We start from the raw sequence: 26,910 nt of genomic DNA, 5'->3' as shown, positions 1-26,910 counted from the left end.
GATATCCAGCTCAAAGGGTTAACCCATGGATAGCTCTAAATTATTCACATAGAAACAAAGAGAGCAAGAACAGTTCTTCCACTCTTTTTATCAGCCCCAAAACCTTTCTGTCTTTCTCAGATTTGGCCCTGAAAATATCTCTCTGAAAAGACCAGTAATAATCAATTCCATGTACGGCTACATCTTGAGAGCCTTTCCCCTGCTTCCTGTCAATTGGGCACTGTCCTGGTAAGACAAACTCTGAACAGGGGTAGCTGAATTTCACAGAGGCGCACACTGCGTTGTTTTGGGGGCGACACCAATGACTCCGGAGCTGTGCCGGCGATTCCGTGACCTCCAGAGACCTGCTCACCTGCTCCAGCACCCAGCCCAGCAAGTATTCATTTTACTGACTTCAACTGCTCAGATCATTTTTCCACTATCGTGTGTCCACCAAAAGCACCGTTAATGTGAAGCAATTAATTCGACTTAATTGCTTACTTAAGCCCTAAAATGATTTTTCGTGCGTATTAATTTCTAGTAAAGTTCTATTACTTAGCCCTTTGTTCTTTTTTTCCTATGTGTAAAAACTACATCTCCCACAATCCTCGGCCTCCAAAGGTTGTTTGTCCCTGCTTCCTTGCCGTAGCAGTGTTGTGACCGTTCCTTCTCCGTCACGGGATTCCCAGCAAGATGAGTGTCATAGGAAGAGCTGAGGAGGAGAGGAGCTGCCGAACAGGCTGTTAGAAAAACAGGAAAGGCAGGGAGACGGCGAAATATAAACTCAAAGGCTGCGAATCCCTCCCGCTGGGCACCATGGCTAACATTACTAAGAAGGTGTCGTGGTCCAGCCGGGACGAGGACTCGGCTCCGGGGGAGGGCACCCCGCTCTTGAACGGCACCAGTGGGGCGGAGAGGTACCCCAGAAAGGTAACAGCTGAGGAAGCGGTCTGCGAAGTTTGATCGGGATGAGACGGACTACTCTTTTAGTTACTTTTCGATCGCTTTTCTCTGGTCCCCGACGTGGGGTAGCTGAGATCGTCATCAGAAAGTGAAGGCGCTCGTTAAGTCGGTGGCAACAGGGCGAGCTGTGTGTGAAATGACCAGTGATCTTGTGTCCAGACGGGCTGGGCATTTTTAAACCCCGGTTGCTGAGGTCTGTCGCTGGTCTCCCTGCTTGTGCAGCTGCTGCGGTGCGCGCTGTGCGGAGCTGCACAGTCGGTGTCCTGTCTCTCTCGGCACAGATCACTAATTGTGAAAGGACCCGGGCGCATTAAAACCCCAGCAAGCGCCATTTACTATCAAAAGGCGTGTTAATATCGTTTGATGTTGCAGAGGTACAGGAGCAAAACCGTATCACTGTTGCATCACGCCGCACGCACACTCACCGGTCCGTATCCGATATGTATAAACACACGCAGACATGTATACATGCATACTGGAAATTCAGTCTTGTGCACGAATGGCCCATGTAAAGTAAGTGCATTCTGATGATGAACAGATTTGTAAAAGAAAATAACACGGGTAAAGGGGGGTAGATCTGTGCTAACTACTCTAAAAGCAGTGTTATGTCTGGAAAGACAGAAGTAGTTAAGGAGACCTGTGGAGAAACGATAAGAAGCTTGCGAGTCTGTGTACATATCAGACTGATCAGACTTTAAGGATTATTGCTGGCGACAGTGCCTGCACAGGGGTGTCTGTACCTCAGAGGCCAGAGTTCAGGAATTGTGCAGGATGTTTGAGCAACACTGAGGCATTTCCACATCCAGGCACTAATCACAGTAAGGGCCACAGTTCAGGGGTTTTGCCTCGGTGGCTAAAGTCTGCCCTGGCCAGCAGGTTACAGAATCTGCACCCACACAACGGTGTCCCAGAATAAATAAACCTTTTTTTTTCAGATTATTTTCATACACCAAAATGCCTGTCAGATTTTCCCGTTTAGTGTAAATGAATTTGCGCAGTTTCAAGGGTGTTGTAAGGGATTTTTCGGAAGGTCCAGCACACACCATGCTTCCTTATTCTTTGTGCAACAGACTTGCTGAAAAGGAGAATTTAATTCTGACTCACTTGAGACCTGATAGCTTTTCGCCAAAAGGGAAGTACTTGTTCACTGGCCTTTAGCGCAGTCTGGCCTAGTTAGTCAATTCTGTGAGCTTTAGGTCCCTTGTCTTGTCTTCCCTTCAGCACAGTTCATCAGTCTGGATTGTCTGGGTGTTTTTCACCCCCTGGCTTTTTCCTCAAGATGGTTTTAGGTTTTATGGGTTCAGCTGTATCATAAAATCAGTTTGGCTGCAAATTGTGCTTCTTGTCACACTGAATGTTCAGTCCTTGTCAGTGCCGATGGAAACGTTTATTACACAATCAAATAAAAAAGTTATGAGGATACCTGCTTGCTTCTGACAAGAAAAGACGACCGATTCTAAAGGGCAGCATTGCTGCCGAATGGAGTATTTTAAAAATTCTTCTGATTATGCTTAGTCTAGCTTTTTTTTAGTCAAAGAGGCTGCCTGTAAGATCGTTTACGCTTCTAGTGAGGAGTGGAGGCAGGGGTCATCACAGAGGGAATTGCTGGCATCCTGAGGCGGGCAGGCAGAGGGAGGGTTAACGAGTCACATGTCGGCCGTCAGTGTTGTCTGACTTTGTTGTTCCTCAGTGGAGATGGGGAGATGCATGCTCACATGCTGCGCTGTCACACGGCCCTCTCGGCGGTGGGGATCCAGAGTTCCCGTACACCACAGAACCACGTGGCACTGAGTGCAGATCATCTGATCATCTGGTCGTGACAATCAAATTGCTCCCTGCATCTGCCCATCTTAAGCAGAGTCAGGAGGAGCATGAGTGGTGTGAATTACACTCACAACAGTGGCGAATAGTTGATTGTTCTCCTGCTCCTCCCTGCTTGTTGTGTCCTGACGCCGTGACCCAGCAGGCTGTCTCTCTAGTGTGTGAGAAAGCGCTTCCTCTTCATGCAGTGTTTTTATATGCTTACACCAGCAGTATATAAGCATGTCCGTATGGTTCAGGTGTTTTCTATGGATTTGCCAGCGGTCGCTAAGCATCGGTCCAGGCGCCGGCTCGTTTAGGACACTTGGGAAGGTTTCTAGCCCTCTCCCTTCTAGCCTGAATCTGCAAAGAAAGCCAGCAGGCGCTTTCCGAGACCGAGGGGGGGGGGGGGGTCTGAGAGGGGGCTGAGGGGTTCCTCTTCCAGCACGAGCCCCGCGAGCCCGTGTAGCACCATGTGCCACGCTGCCGGTCCTGCGCATCCAGCAGGCGACGGCCGGGCCCGCTACCGTTGTCGGGGACCCGCCTGGGTGCGGTTGTGGTTTTGAAAAATCCAAACCAAACTGTCCGGGATTGGGAAAACGGCAGGAGAAATAATTGGGAAGCAGCAGCAGCTCAGCGATGTATATCGTCATGCAGTTCTCAGAATGGCAAGCAGCATCAGAGCTGACTCCACACACCCGCTGCATTCTCAGTTCATAATACTCCCATCAGGGAGACAGTACAGGGGACCAAATTCAAATACAAACATTTCTAAGAAGTCCTTCGTCCCCTCTGCAATAAAAGCGCTCAATGAAGGTATGTAAATGTGCCCCCTCCCCTCCTATTTATTTATCCAACTGTTTATGTGTCACATATTGTTGTTGTGATTTCATGTGACTCTTTTTGTTTGTGTGTTTTGTACTTCTGTGGGAGAAGCCAAAGACACATTTCCACAGCAGTGGACAATAAACTAGCTACTGTAGTTATTTATTTATTGAAACAAAGGGACTTTTAGTTTTAAATCTGTGTGACAGTGTATTGTCCAGCAGCGCAGAACATTGAAGTAATGGCCAGGAGGTTACCGGGCTTGGCCGTGGTTCTGATTTGCTTGCTGTGTGAAGTGAACTGTTGCCACAGTGTAGGTCATGTGGCTGTTGTGTGTGGGGACGTCCACAGCCGTCAGGGCTGGTGATTGTGTTGTGAAACGCTGGACGTGGCACTCCTCTTGCGCTCTGCCAGGTTTCATTTCATTGGCAAATGCGCCTTTCTTATCAGCAGCTGGTGGAATAGAGCAGTTCAGATTCTTTGTTCCTGTACCAGAGACGAGTTTCACTTTTCATATTAACTTGAAGTTCCACATTTTTCTTTTAGCACCACATTAAAGGCTTTTGGCAGTCTCTTTATTTGCTCTGAGCTTGTATCTCATGTTTGCGTTTGGAGAGAGAAAGCTACATATTTGCTCTGTTTTTTTTTTCCTGTGTCTTACCACAGTGTGCTACCACAGCTTATCGTCACAGCTCAAAAGCAAGAAGGCTTTTCAGTTGTTTTAGCTGGCATTAAATTTGCAAAGAAAGTTGGTTTCCTGATACAGAATTACCATCGAACAGCCACATCCTTTTTTTAGTAACAAAAGGGGAAGACCTGGGGGAGAATCTGAGGAGTTTACAGCCCTGCTCAGGAGAGCAGCATTTGAGCTGTGTGACGCAAAACCAGCTGAACTATACTGTCCCATTGTGGTCTGACAACCAGAACTCCAATTTCCACATTTGTTCTTGAACAAATGCACAGGAGTTTGTAAAAGAAATGCGTGCTGTGTACGCTGTGTACTTGATCTGCCTCAAATTCCACCAGCAATCTTAGCTCAAAGCTCTGTGCACTCAGGAACATGCGTAGTCTTCGAGTGACTGCAGACTTGGGGTGGGGAGAAAAATGATTTTTTCTTTCAATTCAAAATGCTGACAAAGCTGACCCTGTGGTGTCAGGCTTTCCTGGTGTTTGTGATACTCCTCTGCATTCAGATGAAGTGTCCTTTCAAAGATTGTTCTGTCTGTCGAGGCCCTGAAATCACACAATCAAATGGCCCAAGCCAACTGCATAGCAGGAGCACTGCCGTTGTAATGAGCTTTTTGAAGACCTCAGACACTGTACTCATTCCGCTTGCTTGCTTGAAGTAGCAAGAGCAAAGCAGGATTTCAATTTGCTCTGAGATCCTCAGACATATAACTGGAGCAGAGATACCAAAACTGGAGTTTAAACAGCTCCCCTACACTACAGTGCTGCACTTGTAACAGAAAACCAATTTCCTTCCAGATTGACTGGTTTCTCCTGGCACACCACAGTGCATTTGTTCTTCTCAGAGGCTTCTGTGCTTTCTGTTCTGTGTGAGAAGTTTTTCCTTCTGTAAGCTCCTAGGTTTTCTGCTCAGAGGCAGAGCCAGATGAATGTATATGCGGTTTTAGGGAAGTGTTTTTGTTTGTTTGTCCAGCGCATCTCTTGCAAACTGCAAAAAGAAATCTAGATGTGTCAGTTGTAGTCACCGTTTTTTCTTTATCTGTAGGCTTGATCAGAAGTTGGCAGACAGGGACAAAATCATGGTCTTTTCTCATTAATGATCAAAGCACAGTCTAAAATAGGAATTCGCCCTTGCTGTGAGCCAAGCAGATTTTGCCCACAAAGAGTGCACTGTCCACAGCTGATGTTACAATAAATACAGCCTGAGATTTGCATTAGTCTGAGATTTGCCCAGCTGTGGTTCTTTCCTGTGTGGCAGTAAATAAGTCATAACCAGTCTTGCTCATATTTGTTTCTTGCTGCTTTTCATGTATTTATTTCAAAAGTATGCAATTTCATTTAACCATAGAAAGCCTTCTGAAACAAAATGGGTTTGTTTCTTGTGTGCAAACATCCCTTTTTTTTAATTTCCTCAGTTTTACAATCATATTAGCAGTTCGTCACAGCAAAAGTCAGTCCTCAGATGGTTTGACTACATTTTACTTCTTGCAGTAACTCTGATATGGAGTAAAGTAACAAACATTACTATATGTATTTTATTTATACTCTGTTGGTCGAGCATGAGACTCGTAGTCCCACACCCACCTTCACTAACGGGCCAACATCCACCCATCCGTTACTAGAGAAGTATTTTCCATGAATAATGCCCTCCCCCCCACCCAATCAGCAGCAGGTGAGCAGACCTCCGCCCCTCTCTGCAGTTTGCTGTTTCTGACCTCTGAAAGCTTGGTAATGAGGTAAAATGAGTCCCTCCAGATTCAAGGAGGTCTCCCGGTATGGTTGGTCCCCTGTCATGCAGGGCCGGAGCAGGAGCACTGCTTGGTCTTATTCCCACCCGTGCAGTCGTGCAGTCGTGCAGTCGTGCAGTCGTGCAGTCGTGCAGTCGTGCAGTCGTGCAGTCGTGCAGTCGTGCAGTCGTGCAGTCGTGCAGTCGTGCAGTCGTGCAGTCGTGCAGTCGTGCAGTCGTGCAGTCGTGCAGTCGTGCAGTCGTGCAGTCGTGCAGTCGTGCAGTCGTGCAGTCGTGCAGTCGTGCAGTCGGGCCTTCCAGATGCCAGTATCTGTTTGCTGATGTTTGGTCTCTGCGTGACATGGTTTGTCTTGTAGATGTCTGGCTCCGGTATGTTTCACATCGGCAGGCTGAGCACCGTGGACCTGGAGGAACCCATCACAGAGCAGGAGGTAATCGTGGCTTCTGACACTGGGGCGCTCAGATGGTTCCCTCTTGCTTCACCTCTTGACTGTCATCTCTCTTGTCTCGCCGGTTTTGCACATCTTGTTGTCTGTGGGACGTCTTTCTGTCTAGGCCCCGCTTGTGTCTCCCAATAGAATTTTATTCCTTAACTGTTTGTGCTTCTCCTCGACACCTTGACAGAGACTTGGAGGCCTTGCTTCCCAGCTGGTCTCACAAAAGTGTTTCTGAAATCGGTCCGTCGCAACGCAGAAGGGACTGTTGGGATTAGTGGCAGACAAGAGTGGAGCGAAGGCTGTTTTTCCAGCGTTTTTGTGGTTTTCACCGCTGCGGAAAGCATGCAGACTGTAGGAACCTGTCCAGTCCACCTGAGGCCTGTGCTTTGGGCTGGCTGGGAGTGGGTCTCCAGTTCACTTACAGCTGCTAAACACTTGAGTGACTTGTGCGATATACAGTATGAATATACACGGTGACCTTCCTGTTGTGTCAGGAGCTGGGAGTGGGGTAGCTGGTAGAGACCTCCTGAGAAGGGAACAGTGTGACAGGCTGCCCCCCTTGGACCTGCAGACTGTGTCGAAGCACAGATAGGTGCTAGTTTTAGAAGTGCAATCGAGGAATCTTATCAGGGGAAGCTCCGTTTCTGCTCATCCACTGGGGTTGTGCTTTGCTTTCGCTTTTCGCCTTGTGTGGAAGAGAAGAGTTCTGGGAAGATTCTGAATTTTCCACGTGGTTCAAGGATCTTGACCTTTCTGTGTACCTTTCTCCTGTTATGGGCATTCTTCTGCATTACTCAAACCTATATTGTTAATTTCATATTCGTGTTTCTCCATCATCTGAATGTTCTTTTCCTCTCTTCCTGTGCAGGATGCGTTACTCAACTGGCCCAAAGAAATACCTCACAACGAAAAGCTCCTTTCGCTCAAATACGAGGTAATCGGAACTTTTCTCTGCCTCGTTCAGTCTTTTTGGATCACACTCATGCTTAGCAGTACCTTTTCTGTCTTTCCTCTGTATATGTGCCCTACACGGGTTACGAGACCTCTGTCAAAAGAGCAGAAATGAAACATTTTCCCCCCGTTGGTGAAAGTGTGGCGACTGCGATCCGCTCCTTTCTTTTTATATCAGTGAGGCCCCAGAGACACAGATGTGTCGTATGAGCTGGGTCATTTTTAAGCTCCAACTGACTTGCATTCTTGGGGCTGGCAGGGAGGTTGGGTTTAACAAATGGATCTTTTTTGTTTCAGAGCCTTGATTATGACAACAGTGAGAACCAGCTGTTTTTGGAAGAAGAGCGACGCATGAGCTTCGTGGTAAATTAAACTGAGGGCTGTGTGGAAATGAGTTCAACACAATGAACACATGGGTTCATTTTGGAGTTCGCACAAGTGTGTGTTTGAGCTTGGAAGTCTAAAAAACATTTGCAATTATGGCATAATCGTGCCACTAGATCATTTTATCGATCGTTTGATTATTTTTAGTTTTCATAAGGTGAAATTAGAATAATTGTAATGCACATAGACTACTGCCAGTTTAAATGCCTTTTGTCCAAATTCTTGACACTTTGAATCAGGGAAACTCCAGTCCTGCACTGCCACATTGTCCTCTGGTCTTAATTCATTTTTATAATTGTAGCACGACTTCTTATCCTTAATTAATCATGGAATTGATCGTTTCATAACTAGTTCTAAGAAGAAAATATCACCCATTGTATGTGTATGGTCTGATCTGTGGCTGCTTGAAAAAATACTTGCAAGAAAGGCAGGGATAGTTCCTTTGTGTTGCATCAAGTAACCGCATGCTGGGCTTGTTAAAATAATGCGCCACGCTGATGGGTAATGGGGTCCGCTTGCTTCCTGCGCAGGGCTTCCGGTGCGTGGAGATCAAGAGGTGGGTGGTGTGTGCCTTGATCGGCATCCTGACGGGACTCATCGCCTGCTTCATAGACATCGTGGTGGAGAACCTGGCTGGGGTGAAGTATAGTGTGGTCAAGCACAGTATCCTCTTGCGCTGTACAGGGACAAGGCCGTACAGAGGCATTTTATCCCCGATGGACAAGAGCCGTTCCCAGTACAGATAGATTGGGCGGAGCGGTGGCTCTGTGGCTAAGGATCTGCGTCTGTGACTGGAAGGTTGCCGGTTCAAATCCCGCGGCCGGCAGAGGAATCCGTACAATGGCAGACTCCGCACTCTGACCCCAAGCTTCTCTCCCTGTCTGTGTCTCCTTGGAGAAAAGCTGGGGTATGCGAAAAGGCGAATTCCTAATGCAAGAAATTGTATAGGGCTAATAAAGAAACATTACATTATTATTATTACAAATAGTTTTCTCGACCAGCCGCACAAAATGCAGAAAATAAACTGGCCTGATTGGCTAGGTATTTTAGATCGGCCCTTCAGAGGCACTTGAAGCTGTTAACTGAGAGTATTGCAGCAACGACTGCAGAGGTGCAAAGGGCACCAAGACCTTTCAGAACCTCGGGACTGACTAAACAGTGAACTTGACTGAACAGTGTTTTTTTTTTCCATAGCTCCATAATCCAGGTTGCCACTGTAAAAGTTGAATGGTAAGAAGGAAGGGGAGGTGCTGTGTGTTATGGTTAAATGGCTTAGATGGTGATTATTAGGAGCCGTTTATTGCAGTGAGAAAAAAGGAATAAATTGGACGCAGTGGCAAAAAGCTCTGAAAGTCATTTTCAGAATGTCCGAAAGTTTGTAAATGAGAGGAGGCCTTTCCATTTCAGTTTGCTTGCCTGCTAGAAGCTAACTGATTCAGGGATCTCGCCCAGCCGTGTCTGTAGAAGAAGTGAGGGTGTCGGCTTCGTCAACACGACCGGGCAGCCTGTTCCAAACTTCCTCAGCCCTCTGTGTGAAGAATTGTGCCACTTGTTCTCAGTTTTCTGTGTACTTCCACGTGGTCTGCATGAGCTGAATCTTAGAAATGCTTCTCTTTGTGGTCAAATTTCCTTCTTGGAATGTTACATTAGCCGTTTCCTCCATCGTGTTTCGTGGTACAGTCTTTCTCTTAACAAACCTTCCAGGCATTGAGAATTTCACTGAAGGAGGGGGTCTCTCGATATCCCTGCTTCTGTGGGCAGCACTGAACTCGGCCTTCATCATGGTCGGCTCCTGTATAGTGGCCTATTTTGAGGTAAAGTTGATTTACATTATACCCCTTAAGAAAGACTCATTAATAGCCTTTATTATTATGTTCTTATTTTTTAAATCCCGGTTACTCTGGCCGGGAGGTGCAACACATCGCTGTGACAGTGTTAAGGCTTGCACGTCCTCCTCAGTAGCTCACACCCCTCGTGTCCACACGCCAGTGCGCAGGAGGGGCAGCGGTACTGTGGGGACTGGGGTCGCCCTCACCAGACACCGAGCTGTAAGCGTGCCCTTGTTTCTCAGCCCATAGCAGCCGGCAGCGGGATCCCTCAGATCAAGTGCTACCTCAACGGAGTCAAGGTTCCCCGGGTGGTACGGCTCAAGGTAATATTAATTCTGATCCGCTGCGCCCAGCCTCTGGTGCGCCCAGCCGGAGTATTGGGAAAACACGCGCCTTCCGCCTGGCCGGCTCTGCTTGGGATTGGGATCATGAACAAAAGGAGAGCAATGATTAGAACAGAGGTTATCATTGCAGTGCATGCAAGTATCACAACACATTCTGCTGTTTATGAGACTGTGACATGCTGTAAAATCGAAATAGTACAATGGCAAGGAAAAACTGAATAGTATTTGAACTAAATATGAAAATGGCAAAGTGCCAATGAGGGCTGGAAACGAACCATATGTTAATTTTAGGGGAAAAAACAACTGTTTTACAGCTCTCGTGGGGCTTTTCAAATGTGGGAATGGCACAGTGGGTCCAGGAGAGTAGTACAGAATATTTATTGCCTCGCTGCAGTCGGAGGCCCACCTCTCCCTCTCTGGTTTGTCCTCCAGGGTTAGTGAGCTCCTCCGGTTTACCCACAGGAAGGTGAACTGGCGCTTGATGCTCTGTTAATGAACTCTGCTTGCCTTTCAGACCCTGGTTGTTAAAGTATGTGGAGTGATTTGCTCCGTCGCTGGCGGACTTGCAGTAGGAAAGGTAAAAAACAAACAAACAAACATCCATTTAAATTTCTCATTTAATTGGGTTGTATAGATTTTGTAACTTTCAATTAAATCTGCCGTGGAAGATTGGACAAGACGTACTTACAATCAAAGCTGATTGTCAACGCTGTGGGTTGGATTCATCAAGACGTGGACAGACCTAGCCACCACTGCACCTTCCAAATTCAATCATTGATTGCAGTTCTCTGATCGAACGTTTTGGTTCACCTGCACCTGTGTCTTGCGTTATAATCTTATCAGTTCTCTGTCTGTCTGCCCAGGAAGGCCCGATGATCCACTCTGGGGCTGTGGTAGCTGCAGGCATCTCACAGGGCAGAAGCACGTCACTAAAGAAAGATTTTAAGGTTTGAAAAAGCCGTCTTTGTGTCAGCTAGCTTCCTAACTTGTGAACGGTTTTGTTCCAGTGCACAGAGGGGGGTCACATGGAACCCCTTCCTTTTAACATGCTTCCAAGGGTATTTGCCCAGCAGGCCTATGAAATAATGGCTCGCTTTGCTTTTCAGATCTTTGAGTATTTCCGCCGAGACACAGAGAAGAGGGATTTTGTGTCGGCAGGAGCCGCCGCCGGAGTCTCGGCTGCGTTCGGGGCTCCTGTAGGTAAGAGCCAAAGACCCGTGTCGACACAGGGCTGCAGCTGCCCGAGTCTATCTGTCTTGTCAGAGCTGGTGCGAATTCAATCCTTTCCCGCTCAGTTCAAGGGCCCTGACAGACAGGAATTCCAGCAGCGCAGTACCACAGAGACTTAACCGGGAAATGTTTTTCAAAGCGCTCTGCAAAAAAAGGAGGGTCATCACAGCATTGGTCTCTTGATCTCTTGCCCCTCACAGCATGAGATATTCATACTACCTCTGGAGTGGGAATCAGTCTGGTCAGAATTCGTTTACTTTGGGGATTTTTGGACTCAAAAACTTTGAGTTTTATGAATCAAAGCACTATCTTCATTTGATAATGAGTTGCAGAGTATTGGCAAAACGGATTTGACCTTTTTTTCCTCGTTGTCAGGAGTGTCCAGATGTACTGCCCGTTCTGAAGATGTGTACAAGGTGGTTGTACCTCTGGGCTGTTAGAAACCCCTGGTAGAAAGGCAGTAGCATCACTGCGCTCTCGGTGGCCTTGAGGTGAACCTCTGTTTTTCAGGTGGGGTCCTTTTCAGCTTGGAGGAAGGGGCCTCTTTCTGGAATCAGATGCTGACCTGGAGGATTGTGAGTACCCGGATACACGAGGGACAAAAACAGGCTCTTTGAGATCACGTCTCAGTGTCGATTATTTCCTCAGTCTTGCAGACGTTCTCTGAAACGCCGCTTTTAAAAGGACCTATGACCAACGTTGTTTTTTCATCTGGTTTTAAAGTGAAACCCCTTAGAAAGCCATTTACAGGAACGACTTGGCCCACATCTGCAATGTGAGCCTGAGGATTAAAATGGAAAAGCCTGGGACAGTGGGGTGCCTGTGTGCTTGTCGTCCAGTTGTTTGATACACTTTGGTGTTGTCTGTTCTTCCCATTAGCTAGAATCTGCTGCTGATTGCATTAAACTGGTTTTAATAGAACCCTCTGTTTTTAGTTCTTCGCGTCCATGATTTCTACTTTTACACTGAACTTTGTCTTGAGCATCTACCACGGTAAAATAGGGGATCTCTCCAGCCCTGGTCTCATCAACTTTGGCCGTTTTGAAAGTGAGGTAAGTGATCTGAAGGCCGTCTGAGGATGAGAAACATGTGCAATGATAGTTATTTGAGCTGTAGGACTTGAGTTCTCCGTTAGTTAGAAGATCAGGACACGTCTCTTCAGGGGAATGGCTCTGCTGATTTAGGACAGCAAGGGATTTCGTAGTTCAAATGTTCACTTATAAGACATGTGATATGTGAAAATATAAGATATGCTGTATTTTTGTAGTTATAAGTTTGGAGCTTAGTATTAGTCTGTTGCTATCAACCGGATCAAATTTCTCTCCTTAAGAAAAGCAAACACTTTTACCCTGGCCTGTTTTGGCAGGGCTGTTTTGTGTTGCACTGAGATTTATTATTTAAAATGCATTTTAAAATGGTAAATCTGTCTGAAACGGGCCACTTCTTTCAGCCTTGCGGTGCTTATCTTTTAACTCCTAATCTGGATCTTGAAGCCTACATTCTTTATTTCTTAGCAACAATGTAAGAAGCATTGTGTATTGTAACCAACTAAGAGACTGCTGGCAGCCCTCTGGTGTCCTAGTTAGAAGGGAGTACAGTTTGCAGTTATTTTTAATGAGCCTTTTTAGTAAAGGAAATTTCAAGCAGAAGTTATTGTTGTCTCGTATCTAAGCATTATGACCAAAAAATGAGTTCCTTCAATATCGGGTTACAGGACAGGATTTTCCCTGTGAATTAATTCCCTGTCATATTAATATATTTTGGAAAGGACAGGAGAAGAATTGGACTCTTGCACATCTTAGTTTCTGTCTCTGGAACAGCCGTCAGGTGCGATGTGACATGGGTTTAGAAAGAAACCAGACGTTGAACATGGAGCACTGCCAGGCCTCTAATAGCGTTTTCTCTTTTGCAGAGCGTGGAGTACTATTTGTACGAGATCCCCATCTTCATGCTCATGGGCGCAATAGGTGAGCAAGTTGTCCTTGGTTTCCACAGGTATGCTCAGCTGCTGGAGCTGCCTGCTTCACAGCAGTCTGAATCGTACTCGTTTGCCCCCCCCTTGAAACTGTTCGTGTGCTTTAATTTGTGTGATTATATGAATATTTAACCATTTCTTACTTTAAAAAAAAATGCGTGTGACTTCACGTGTCAAGGAGTTTATTTTTACTTTCTGTTTCAGGAGGTATTCTGGGAGCGCTCTTTAATTCCTGTAACTACTGGCTGACAATTTTCCGAATCCGGTACGGCGTGCCAGTGTTTTGTCACTTTGTTTCGTCGAAATTCTTTACCTCGCAGTTTTATGCTCTTCCTTCATAGCCAAGTGACATTTGAGTGTGCAGCTGCAGCTGACTGCTGACAGAAGGGCTGTCGTCTTCCCTCTCTGTGTCACACGGAAAAGAGCAGAACACAAAAACCCATCTGTGCGGCGATTTGTTTATTGCCACAATGCATTTTGTCGCTATGTCTGTGTTTGGGGTCCTCAATGCTTGGTAGTAAAACACCAGCAGTAGAAGCTGTGTCTGTCATCTCAAAAGAGAGGAGCACATGAAGAGTAATACCTTTGGCTGGAAATCAGTCGACTCTTTTGTAGCAAGTGCTCTGGGAGTGGAGAGTGCTCTGGGAGTGGAGAGTGCTCTGGGAGTGGAGAGTGCTGGGGGAGAGTGCTCTGGGAGTGGAGAGTGCTCTGGGAGTGGAGAGTGCTGGGGGAGAGTGCTCTGAGAGTGGAGAGTGCTGGGGGAGAGTGCTCTGAGAGTGGAGAGTGCTGGGGGAGAGTGCTCTGTGAGTGGAGAGTGCTCTGGGAGTGATGCGTGCTGGGGGAGAGTGCTCTGAGAGTGGAGAGTGCTGTGGGAGAGTGCTCTGGGAGTGGAGAGTGCTGGGGGAGAGTGCTCTGAGAGTGGAGAGTGCTGGGGGAGAGTGCTCTGGGAGTGATGCGTGCTGGGGGAGAGTGCTCTGAGAGTGGAGAGTGCTCTGGGAGTGATGCGTGCTGGGGGAGAGTGCTCTGAGAGTGGAGAGTGCTCTGAGAGTGGAGAGTGCTGTGGGAGAGTGCTCTGAGAGTGGAGAGTGCTGGGGGAGAGTGCTCTGGGAGTGATGCATGCTGGGGGAGAGTGCTCCGAGAGTGGAGAGTGCTGGGGGAGAGTGCTCCGAGAGTGGAGAGTGCTGGGGGAGAGTGCTCTGGGAGAGGAGAGTGCTGGGGGAGAGTGCTCTGAGAGTGGAGAGTGCTGTGGGAGAGTGCTCTGGGAGTGACGCGTGCTGTGGGAGAGTGCTCTGGGAGTGGAGAGTGCTGGGGGAGAGTGCTCTGGGAGTGGAGAGTGCTGGGGGAGAGTGCTCTGAGAGTGGAGAGTGCTGGGGGAGAGTGCTCTGGGAGTGACGCGTGCTGGGGGAGAGTGCTCTGAGAGTGGAGAGTGCTCTGGGAGTGGAGAGTGCTCTGGGAGTGGAGAGTGCTCTGAGAGTGGAGAGTGCTGGGGGAGAGTGCTCTGGGAGTGGAGAGTGCTGGGGGAGAGTGCTCTGGGAGTGACGCGTGCTGGGGGAGAGTGCTCTGAGAGTGGAGAGTGCTGGGGGAGAGTGCTCTGGGAGTGGAGAGTGCTGGGGGAGAGTGCTCTGAGAGTGGAGAGTGCTGGGGGAGAGTGCTCTGTGAGTGGAGAGTGCTCTGGGAGTGATGCGTGCTGGGGGAGAGTGCTCTGAGAGTGGAGAGTGCTGGGGGAGAGTGCTCTGGGAGTGGAGAGTGCTGGGGGAGAGTGCTCTGAGAGTGGAGAGTGCTCTGGGAGTGACGAGTGCTGGGGGAGAGTGCTCTGGGAGTGGAGAGTGCTGGGGGAGAGTGCTCTGAGAGTGGAGAGTGCTGGGGGAGAGTGCTCTGGGAGTGGAGAGTGCTGGGGGAGAGTGCTCTGGGAGTGGAGAGTGCTGGGGGAGAGTGCTCTGAGAGTGGAGAGTGCTCTGGGAGTGGAGAGTGCTCTGGGAGTGGAGAGTGCTCTGGGAGTGGAGAGTGCTCTGGGAGTGATGCGTGCTGGGGGAGAGTGCTCTGGGAGTGATGCATGCTGGGGGAGAGTGCTCTGTGAGTGGAGAGTGCTCTGGGAGTGATGCGTGCTGGGGGAGAGTGCTCTGAGAGTGGAGAGTGCTAGGGGAGAGTGCTCTGAGAGTGGAGAGTGCTGGGGGAGAGTGCTCTGAGAGTGGAGAGTGCTCTGGGAGTGACGCGTGCTGGGGGAGAGTGCTCTGGGAGTGATGCGTGCTGGGGGAGAGTGCCCTGTGTCCTCCTGTGCAAGACGAGCGTGTCGTGTCTGTGCCTCCCTGTCCGCAGGTATGTGCACCGGCCCTGTCTGCAGGTGATGGAGGCCATGCTGGTGGCTGCGGTGACCGCGGCCGTCTCCTTTGCCATGATTTACTTCTCTAACGACTGCCAACCCCTCGGGGAGGACAGAGCCGAGTACCCCCTGCAGGCTAGTGCCCGAGCTCGGTCACCCCGGTCACACTGTCACTCCTCTCACACTGACCACCAGCTCTCAGTCACTCCTCTCACGCTGACCACCAGCTCTCAGTCACTCCTCTCACACTGACCACCAGCTCTCAGTCACTCCTCTCACACTGACCACCAGCTCTCAGTCACTCCTCTCACGCTGACCACCAGCTCTCAGTCACTCCTCTCACGCTGACCACCAGCTCTCAGTCACTCCTCTCACGCTGACCACCAGCTCTCAGTCACTCCTCTCACACTGACCACCAGCTCTCAGTCACTCCTCTCACGCTGACCACCAGCTCTCAGTCACTCCTCTCACGCTGACCGCTGGCTGTCAGTCACTGTCCTCACGCTGTTGTCTGAGTGTTTAGTCTACTCAGTGTAATATCTTCCACCCAACATTGCACCTGTGTGAGAGAGGTAACATCCCAAGCTGAGACTCCTGCATCTCCGGTCGGTTACGACGGCCCTGCAGATCCCTTCTAACACGGCTTTCGCTCTGGTGTGTAGCTGTTCTGTGCTGATGGGGAGTACAACTCCATGGCGACGGCCTTCTTCAACACGCCGGAGAAGAGTGTCCAGAGCCTGTTTCACGACCCGCAAGGTCTGTGCTGCAGAAACCTCTGCTTCCTTATTCAGAAAATAAGAGTCAGCGCTGGGCTGCAGGCAGAGAAACCAGACAAAGACAGACCTTTATGAAATGATATGTAAACTGGGCAGTGGCTTTTGTCCTTGTGGTTTGTGGAGCTAAGGTGAAGCTACCTGTGTTCCGACAGGGGATACAATTTGACTGGAGTGGAAGGAGAATCTTTTTTCAGAAAGGTTGAATGCCTGTGCTGAAAGTTTTCCACTACAGTATTTCTGGAGTTTTTCCTGAAACCTCTTTGCCGAGCCTCTCTGGTGTAGATTTCCATTGATTTAGTTCACACAGGATGTGCAGCAGCTGGTGTTTCACTCAGACAGCCCAGATTCCTCCCCTCCTTCAGATTCAGATGACTTTCCCAGGTGTGCATCCTGCTGGGATGGTGATCTAAGCCCAATGTCCAGGCCTCTGTAGCATTCCTTCATCTGCCCTAGCAGGCGCCTGGATGAGGGAGAGGCTTGTGTTTTTTCATGGACAGCAGTGATCCCGTACTGAACGTGCAGTTGTTCCTGCATGTTGTGCCTAGAATTTCAGTCCCAGCTTTTGGAAAGGCAGCACGTCTCTGTTGCTGCTTCTGCTTCTCGAGAGAGAGAAGGTGAAAGGTCTCCAGGTTCTTTTTTCGTTTTTTAATGAATACCTTTGCCTTTTCTAAGAACCAGTGCCGTTTCTTCCCCAGCTGAGACCATGAAAGATAGACTGGAAAATAGATCATTTAGGTGATTAGGAAATATTTAGTATGCCAGTTGTTGGTTTTTATAAAATTGCATTTTATGCTTTGTTGAATGAGAGGAACATTATTTTCTTGAACAACGCTGCCCTCTTCTGGAGAGCAGTGATAACGCTGTTGCTGTTTCTCCTTTAGCTACCAGCCTGTTGTTTTTTCACAAGAACCTGTGTTTTCTCTAAATTGTTCTCCATGACGAAAGCATAATAGCATTCCGGCTATATAGCTGCCAAAGTAGCAGGCTCTGGCCTTGAGATTTCTAAAGCAGAACACCATGCAAGGGCAAAATGCTTCATGATATTGCCTCAGCTGAATGAATAATGTTACTTTATTGTTTTTTCTTAGGCTCTTATAATCCACTGACCCTTGGTCTGTTCACACTGAGCTACTTCATCCTGGCCTGCTGGACCTATGGGCTGACAGTGTCTGCTGGAGTCTTTATTCCCTCCCTGTTAATTGGCGCTGCGTGGGGTCGACTCTTCGGCATCCTGATGTCCGTCCTAGCTGCAGATGAGTCGGTGAGTGCCGAGTGTTTCGAAGAAAGCTGGAATCTGGAGGAAATTGATCGCTCACACCTAGGAGAAGATTCCGTGTTTTCAAGCAGTTTTGTCGCCTGCCTGTTAGTGCTTGCAGGAGATGCACGTGAAGCAATGGTTTTTTAGTTGAAGACTTAGTGCCTCTGTGTCTGTGATCTGTTTGTTAGACGTGGGCGGATCCAGGGAAGTATGCCTTGATTGGGGCAGCAGCACAGCTTGGTGAGTACGCACATTCATTTATCCTGTGTGTGGTCTCCATTCAGTCCATGAAGGACACGGGAGTACTAGGGCTAAGCTAAAAGCCTTTGTCTTGCTTCCTTAAAGCTGGAAAAATACAATGGATAAGTCTAATCCCCAAACTTTTCGTGCTAAGAGAATTCCTTTTAATGGTTGTCAAAGTTAGAAGCCATATCTCTGCTGCTCTGATGGGCTCTATTCCATTGAGCTGCACTCAAGGAAAAACAACCTACAATACTGTATTTTTCTCATGTGCAGCAGATACAGAACAAGAAATAAGATAAGACCACTTTATTGGCCATATACAATTTCTTGTATTAGGACTTTGTCTTTTCGCATACCCCAGCTTGCTCTCCATGAGACTAACAGACAGGGAGAGAAGCTGGGGGTCAGAGCCCAGGGTCAGCCATTTATACGGCACCCCTGGAGCAGGGGGGATTAAGGGCCTTGCTCAGGGGCCCAACAGAGTAGGATTCCTCTGCCAACCGCAGGATACGAACCGGATCCTTAGCCACAGAGCCACTGCACCGCCCAATGTGGTGTTGATGTGGGATTCTGGGATTGATCAGGAAAGGAAATGTTTGCTTGACAGTAGCAACAAGAGAGACCTGATGGCCAAACTCTCAAGAACAGCCTGTGTGTTGCCATTACTGACCTCTCTTGGGGTATTTCAGCTTACTTTCCAATCCACTCAGAAGTAAACAGCTGCCTGCCTGCTTGGATGCTTGAATAAAATGTGTTAGTACGGTTTCTTTGGAATCCATTGCGCTGGGTGGCATTATTGGGTGTTGATGGTCAGGGACTCCTGCTGAGCGGAGTGCTGGATGGGGAATTTTCTTGGCGCAGGTGGAATCGTGCGGATGACGCTCAGTCTCACTGTCATCATGGTGGAAGCCACAGGGAATGTCACCTACGGACTTCCCATCATGCTGGTCCTGATGACTGCAAAGATAGTGGGCGACTATTTTATCGAGGTAAAACGGATCGAGCCTTGAGGAAAACACAACAATCCTTAATTGTAGAATTCTAAAAAATGACAACTTTAACATCTATATCAACAGCCTTATGCAGTGCATGACTGCTGACATTAAAAGCAGTGTGAGATCTGATGTATCTAAAGGCTAATAATAATGATATGAGAATTGGTTTAAGTAGACTTAAAAAATTAAAGGAACATGTTTCATCAATATAAGCTGGCAGCTTGTCTTAACATTAAAAATGCCAGTCTCATTGTCACGTATCAACTTTTTTTAAATGGAAATATTCCAGTCTCATATCTGATATTTGGTTAGGCTGCAGTATTCCTAGTAGTACCTCTGCTTGTCAGCAGTTCTTCCTGATGGAAAGTGATAACCCCTGGGAACTTTAAATGCTAGGTGAGACATTGCTGATGTATCTAAGAGTATGATACTTCACCCACACAGCTCCAGTAAAACACTCAGCTGTGTAAATGGGTACAGATGTGAATCACTCTGGGTCAAATCATCAAATCAGTAAATGGAAACGTAACCGGTTGGTTGTAAGTGTGTTTTCTGTCTTGTCGTGTGCAGGGATTGTATGACATCCACATCAAGCTGCAGAGCGTGCCTTTCCTACACTGGGAAGCTCCACACACCTCTCACTCCCTCACAGCCAGGTCAGCTGACCGAACTCGTCCCCAACGCAGATCTGCAGCAGCAGTTCCAGTCAGACAGGGGCTTTAGTGAGATGCGTGTGTCTCCTGCATTCTTACCGGGAATGGGACATGTTAAGAACCAAAAGTTGTGCAGTATCCTAAAAGCTGGGAATGCTTAGGTGTTTTGCAGAGGAAATGCTTTGTCATGCATTTTATTGGTCAGTTAAAATCCCTGCAAATTGAATTTAAAGTTAAACTACAGTGCGAGTTGTCAGATGACTGAAATTCTTTGTGCTGGTTTTGTTTACCATAGTAAAGTAGGTAGAAATGGAGCAGCATGTTGGGAGTGGCGTCTTGTGATGGGCTGGTGTACCTCTGCGGCGTCCTGCTTTGTAAAGGTCCGTTCTCTCACTTGGTTCCAGGGAGGTGATGAGCTCTCCAGTGACGTGTTTCAGCAGGATGGAGAAAGTGGGGGTCATTGTGGATGTGCTCAGCAACACGTCCACCAACCACAACGGCTTTCCGGTGGTCAGCGAGTTCACGGACGACGGCGAGGTGTGGCTCTCCTTGCTGCAGTGGGCCGGGGGCGGCAGCGCATGTCTAAATGACACGCTAACCTGTCGTGTGGCACGGTGTTGCTTTGCGCCAGCATAACCAAGTATGCTGTTTTCAAATGCTCTAGACCTGTCATCACGAAGGGCTGGTAAAAAACATAATACAAGGATGTTTGTCTGTTTTTATTCTTCGCCTTAACGCCTTTGTATATACAGCGTTTGTCAATATTTCTTTTTTTTTTGTCTGATTATTTTTTTCCTTCTTTTTTAACAGCCCGGGAAGATCTGTGGGTTAATTTTACGTTCACAGCTGATTGTCCTGCTCAAACACAAGGTGAGGTCCACGCACTCTTTCATAGATACTCTGGCGCTGCGGTGCTAGGGTTGTTTGACAGAAATCCTATTGACACCCATATGGCATTTTAAAAACCGTTCCAACCAAGGGTTTACCTGTGTAGCATTCCCTTCATAGTTCATTACCCTGATAATGCCTTTGCAGCAGCACTCAAAGAGAAACATTCAGGTTTCGTGGTGTTGGTATTGCATTTCCCTGGAAGCAGCTGTTTCCCGGCTGTGTTGTGCAGCTGGTTTTGGACAGCAGGGGGAGACGGTCCTGACTGCCTGCCTAGGGGTGATATAGACTCGGGTGTGTCTCTCTCGCCCCAGGTGTTTGTGGAGAGAGCTCACTCTCGCCTCAATCAGCGTAAGCTCCAGCTGAAGGACTTCCGGGACGCCTACCCACGGTTCCCCCCCATCCAGTCCATCCACGTGTCCCAGGACGAGCGGGAGTGCATGATGGACCTGACTGAGTTCATGAACCCCACGCCCTACACCGTGCCGCAGGTGCGAGCCGGCCTGTCCCATCAGGCAGTGCGGTCGCGCGTCCAGAGAGCTTAGCTTGAGCCAGCTGCTGCGGGCGCTGGTGCACAGGTTTGCCTCGAGGGCTTGGAGTTGGCAGACCAGCATGACTCTTCAGTCTTCTCTTTAAGAAGAGAAGAACCTTAAACCCGACTGCTTCTAAATAGTCCTAGTCACTGCAGGTGACTCCTACTAATGCACCTGAAAATCCAATTGAACCCAAGCCATGTTTTTTCCCAGATAATGTTTTTGCGTGCTTGGAAAACAAAGCGCACATCTGACTACACCGAGGTTCGTTTTTTAGTAGATGTGAAAACGTCTTTCTGCGTTTTTTTTGGATTTTCGGGTACCAGCGATTCCAAAACGCTCTCCTAATGCCCTGAAATCTTGGTGTTGTTGTGTGAATCGCAGGAGACGTCCATGCCCCGTGTCTTCAAGCTGTTCCGAGCCCTGGGCCTCAGACACTTGGTGGTGGTGGACAGTGACAATACGGTAAGTTTTGGAGCGCAGAGCTGGAAGGGATCTCACCAGCAGCTGAATTATTTCTCCTTATTTCAGGAGGTGTTAATAAGAAATGTGTGTCGGACATCACTGGGCGTGTAAGTTGTTGTAGTCCCATGTCCTCTTTTACTCCATGCTATTTATAATAAAGGAAAATGTTTTACATGCCGAGCGGACTGGGGTGAAACTTGATGTTAGCAGTGGGGCAATCCTGCGTGTCTGGAAGCAGTGCTGACTCGCGCCCTGTCGTTGCAGGTGGTGGGTCTGGTGACCAGGAAGGACCTGGCTCGCTACCACCTGGGCAAACACGGGCTGGAGGAGATGCAGCTGTCACAGACGTGAGGGGACGAGGGCGGCCGCCCTGCCCGGAGACCGGGCACACCACTCTGCCCATACCCCTGCTGCCCGGAGAGTGTCAGCAACTCTCTGCCCAGAATCGGGGCTTCGTGGGCCAGCGGGGAGGGGAGGGGGGGGAGAAGCCTCTCAGATCGCAGAACAGTAACGATGCCAACATTCACCCGACAGCACCATCTTTAAAACAGTTTAGCTTTATTATTTTAGGAGGGCTCTTTTGTTTTATAGGTAGCGATGGCTGTTTATTGTTGCTGCTGTTGCATTTCGCACAGAGATCTAGGTTTGTTGATTTTGATTTTAGCGTGCAAACATGCTGTCTGTTATGATGTAAAGAAATAGTAAGTCATTTCGGAGTGATTTTTCATTATGTTTTCACTGCCATGTGCCAACAGTCTCCTTTGTAACAACGGTCAAGCGATGAAGGATTCAGACACAAAAGTAGCACAGTTTGCAGGTTTGGATTGTCAGTGCTGACATGTATGATCCGTGCGCAGCAGGTTTTAGCAAATAATTTTAGACATCAACTTAAATGTTGTCCCTGCTTTCATGTAATTAAGTGACAGTTGTAACACAGACCCACACAACAGGCTTTTTAAGGTTGAAAAAGATTTTGCCAACAGGTATATTTCACATTTCTGTTCTCCCATACTGTGCTGATTTCCAAGATGTTTTGATCTGGTTGTTGCAAACTTTTCTAGGTACAGGTTGGAGTGGTGTGCAGATCTTTTGAAATTTTGTTAGTGCTAACAAAAAAACATTTCTACATAGAAAATGTGATAGATATACTGTACTTAGCACCTGTTTGCCCACAGATCTGTATTACCTCCGTCGATCTGCAGTGCACTGGAAAGGATTTGCCAATTTACAGCAGCACTTTGAGGCTGAAATATAAGTATTGTAAAAATATTTTAATTCTTTAAGAAAAGCATTAGATCTATAACAGTAATTTACAAGTTCCAAGATTTGTAGACAGAAGACAACTGTTCTAGATAGACAACGGCCTGTTCTGGCCAGACAAGCTCTGCTAACTTTAACATGGGTTAAAGTTAGGAGGGAAGATTATAATTACACAAATAGAATCAGGAACTTGCTTTATCATCTCTGAACGAATGGGAAGGAAACTGTTAAAGATGTACCTTGTGTGTGACAACAGACTGTTATCCTTACAATATCCCAGATACTAGAAGATGAGTCCATGAAAAGAGAGGTAGTTAACAATCCACATTTGGCTGGTACTTCCTAAGTGTTATGTGAGTTTGTGTATATGTACAGGCATGTAATATAAAATACTTTTTTTTTACTTTAAAACTATTGAAACATTTGGACACTTTATCTATATGAATTCCAAGTGTAACACTGTTACCGTGTATATATTAAAAGATATCTGAAGTTAAATGACGTTTACAGACTCGTCGAAATGAAATAATTACAAAACGTTTGTAAAATAACGTACAAAATTAACGGAAAGGGCAGGAGTTTTATTTTTTATTGGTTTTATCCTTATTTTCTGCTCAGTCCGTGTTAATTTTAGAATTCCTGCTTTATGTACACACGATGGATAATTTTTCCACCATGTGCGCCTGAAGATTTAGCGAAACTCTTCCCCAGTTGCTGGACGTTTTTATTTCTTTTGCCAGCTATAAAGTTGTGTGTGCTCTCAGCTCTCCTCACTGCTCATTTCAGCTTTTGGAAAATAACTGTTGCTTTTTGCTCCTGGACATCCAGAGTAGTTCGGTTAAGCTGGTCAGCTGATTTTAAAAACATGCGTGTCCGTCTTTTACGGTTTGCTTTTTGGACGGTCTCTGGGTTGCTGCTACGCTATGAGGAAGAAGCCGCTGTTTGATAGCGGACAGATGGGTTTATGAAACTTCAAAAGACTGTTTATGAAAAAAAAACTGCTTAATAGACTAAGCAGTTCTCCATAAACAACGTCTCTGCTGGAGCCTCTATGACCTCCACCTGTCCTCCCCCTGTGTGGGATTTTTGTGCACTGTGAGATGTATCCCCAGGTTGATATGGGTGATATCAGCTGTGTTGGAAATGCTTTTCAACACCTTCAGACCGATTATTAATCCTATTGAACTGCTCAGTGGAATGTTCCTGCAGCTGACTGTGGAGAGGAGACCCCACTTCTGAACTGTCTCGCTCTCAGCCTCCTCCTTCCTGTACCTCATGAAGAACAGTGCCTTTTGTCTTCACTTCAATGTTTCTTTTACATTAAAGGCATTTGTGCAAAGGACATTGAATCCGTCAGTTTAAAAGCGGCAAGATTTCAGCAAAGATATTTCGTGTGCTTAAGCTTCAGGTTTGTTGAAATCATGTCAGTTATTTAAAATGTTTATTTCCCTCATATGCGTGTATAGTTTTTTTTAGATAAGCTGAATTTAAATATGATGTCTAAAAATGCTAAGAAATTGTTACAGATTTTGCTGAATTTTATACCCTCTGTGATTTGGGGGAATTGTGTACTAATAAAGCTACAGATTGATAATAGAAATTATGTCTTGAGACATGTGTTTTGTCCTTATGAAGAAAGGAACTGACCACTTTCTTATGAAAGTCAGAGCTGTAGATATTGACAGTCTTGGATTTATGAGATATTTCTCCATGATCTTTCATGAAGTGTTTGTACTGCACTAATCAAGCGTACCTCTTATAGGTATTTTCTCTGTTGATGCACAGATACTGCCTTCTGTGTTTTATTCTTCTTGGGCTAGAAATGCCAGCAGCCATATCACCTTGCAACTCACAACTGGCAATCCACTGAATCCCAGCAGGTGTGAGCCTGGCCAGTACCTGGATGGGAGACCTCCTGGGAAAGCTAAGGTTTCTGCTGGAAGTGGTGAGGTGATAGTGGGGCCAGCAGGGGGCGCTCACTCTGTGGTTTATGTGGGGCCTAATGCCCCAGTATAGTGACGTGGACACAGTACTGTAAAAGGGCGCCGTCCTTACGGATGAGATGTAAAACCAAGGTCCTGACCCTCTGTCGTCATTAAAAATCCCAGGGTGTTTCTCGAAAAGAGTAGAGGTGTTACCTCTGGGTCCTGGCCAAGTTTCCCTTTGGCCTTTACCAATCATGGCCTCCTAATAATCCCCCTCTATGAACTGGCTTCATCATTCTTCTCTCCTCCCCACTGATAGCTGGTGTGTGGTGAGCATACTGGTGCACTATGGCTGCCGTCGCATCATCCAGGTGGGGCTGCACATTGCCAGTGGTGGAGGGGAGTCCCCATTACCTATAAAGCGCAGTGAATGGAGTGTTAGTGAGAATTTTGCTAGAGCATTTTCAAAACTGTACTGTTGCCATAAATGCGGATGACCAGAGAGGGGCAGTGGTGCACCAGGTTGTCCTGAAAAGGTTTTGTGTAACAACTACATTCAGAACAGTCAATGAACTGTTCATTTACACAGTGCAGAAATACATCATGCAGTGTAATATAAACAGAACAGAGGAAGAATTCCAAATAATACGATACTGAAAATAGTAAATGGGGCAGGATTTACTGCAGTGCTTGGAGACATCATGCTGTAGGTTTTGAAGGTGTGGTTATCACAGTGTTTCCTTCTCAGCTTTGCTAACACATTGTAGTTTTCAGATTGCAAAGAGCTTTTAAATGTGCCTTTCAAGCAATTCAAGCACAGCAAAGGACTATACTGCACTTCAGGTGTTAATAGTGTTAATTTCCTATTTGCTTCTCCTAAATTGCCTAACCTTGTCATGTTGGATAGCATTGTGGAGCATAAGGAATTTGTATGTTTGTATGGGTTATGTTTCAGTTTTGCTTGAATGCTGTTAAACATAATTGCAATTTTAAATAAGTAGAAATAATTTAGTTCATTCTCTTTTTATTTGCATTCAAAGTGTTCCACTTTCACAATTGCAAAGACTATTGTGGAGTCTTGGCTGTTACTGAACAGAGCCAGGTTACGCTGTTGTTCATGACCCACACTGACAGCAGGTGAAACAGTTTGTAGCTGCTGTCTTGCCCTTAGAGTCATGTAGAATGTTAATGGAAGAGCTGTCTGAATGTGATTCTGATAGTCCTGAAATTTGGCCTCGACTGCTCTGTAAATAGTGACAATGGAGCTTTAATCTCTCAGCTGAATATGATGAGGAATGTGTTAGTACAAGCGTCTAAAGCATCGAGAAATACTGGGAAAACATGAGATCTTATTTACTGAGATTACTGAGCTGCCAAGTATCCTCGGTGTTTTACATAGCCAAGGCTTTTACAGCCCAATCAGCATGATAATCAGTGACAGGCTACGAGAGAGATGACATCCGTTTTGAAGAGGAAGAGTGACAGATCGAGATATTATACAATATATTCTTTAAACGTCGGGGACTGTCAATACATTTTCTCCTACTGACACGCCAGCAGGTCCAGATTTCCTAATGGATACGTCTGGCAGTGCCCATATCAGATCTGAGTAGCTGTTTAATATGGGTAGGAACCTGAGCTTATATTCTACTTATTTCTCCAAGCTCTGGCAATGGCCTTTAGTGTAGAAATTACCCTTTTAATTGTAAATAATAAATAGCTATTTGTAAGCCTTAAGTCTGAGAGCTTTACAGTATTTTGGTTGAATTGGTTGAAAAAAATTAAGGTCTTTTGATCTTAACATGTCTAAGTACAATCCATTTACCTCACTTAGTGATTAGGTGTTTAATCCAGTACACCACAATATTCCTTTGGAGTTGTTAGTTGTTAATCTCTTTATCGGTGCTTTGTATTGCATATTAGGTCACTGTTCTAACAGTGGCACCTGGTATCATTGCTGTCAAACAGAGATTAACTCAAAGTGCTTTGACAATCTACATCAGTAGACTGAATTGAAAACTTTTGTGATCAAAACCGGACTCAAGGTTAAATTCTGGTTTCTGGCAAATTTGTCCTTGAAAATACCCCCTCTCTATAAGATACATATCTGCAAAATCCATCTGGTAGAAAATATATATGTACAGTTTACAGTTTGTTACCAAGCTGCATAACTGCATAAGCATTTAGATTAAGAGAGATGAAAGTATCTGGTTTTAGGAGAGCAGGTTACTGACAACATAACTCTAGAGATAGGGTTGTATTGCTTTGTATGAACTTTTTTAAATATAATAATAAAGTCGGCTGGGCACCCATTCAAGACTGCCACTTGTTTTATCAGTGGGGTTGCCATTAAGGTGTAGGATACTGAGCTGATGGCTTGTCACTGCTTCATTGTGTGACTGTGAAAGCAATATCTTGTCTTGTCTTGACATTCCTCTTATTT

At 46.7% G+C, this 26,910-nt stretch overlaps 1 protein-coding gene across 2 annotated transcripts; it reads left to right on the top strand.

Moving 5' to 3' along the window:
• Positions 1-637: 637 nt before the first annotated feature.
• Positions 638-24,145, top strand: clcn7 (chloride channel 7). 2 transcript variants are annotated; one of them, XM_069180718.1, is made up of 25 exons: positions 638-909; positions 6,358-6,432; positions 7,307-7,372; positions 7,687-7,752; positions 8,304-8,436; positions 9,478-9,587; positions 9,845-9,925; positions 10,461-10,523; positions 10,810-10,893; positions 11,053-11,146; positions 11,687-11,751; positions 12,112-12,228; positions 13,089-13,143; positions 13,356-13,416; positions 15,468-15,606; positions 16,134-16,227; positions 17,336-17,508; positions 17,694-17,745; positions 18,610-18,737; positions 19,314-19,399; positions 19,801-19,933; positions 20,207-20,266; positions 20,599-20,775; positions 21,202-21,282; positions 21,547-24,145. In XM_069180718.1, the coding sequence occupies exons 1-25, from the start codon at positions 796-798 to the stop codon at positions 21,631-21,633; spliced, it is 2,394 nt and encodes a 797-aa protein (XP_069036819.1). In that variant the 5' UTR covers positions 638-795; the 3' UTR covers positions 21,634-24,145. The 2 variants fall into 2 exon arrangements, with proteins under 2 accessions (XP_069036819.1, XP_069036820.1); XM_069180719.1 differs by lacking the exon at positions 6,358-6,432.
• Positions 24,146-26,910: the final 2,765 nt, after the last annotated feature.

This window comes from Lepisosteus oculatus, chromosome 19 (genome assembly GCF_040954835.1).
Source record: "Lepisosteus oculatus isolate fLepOcu1 chromosome 19, fLepOcu1.hap2, whole genome shotgun sequence".
In the NCBI taxonomy this organism is placed as follows: Eukaryota; Metazoa; Chordata; class Actinopteri; order Semionotiformes; family Lepisosteidae; genus Lepisosteus; species Lepisosteus oculatus.
This window is presented reverse-complemented; position numbering and strand designations above follow the sequence as displayed.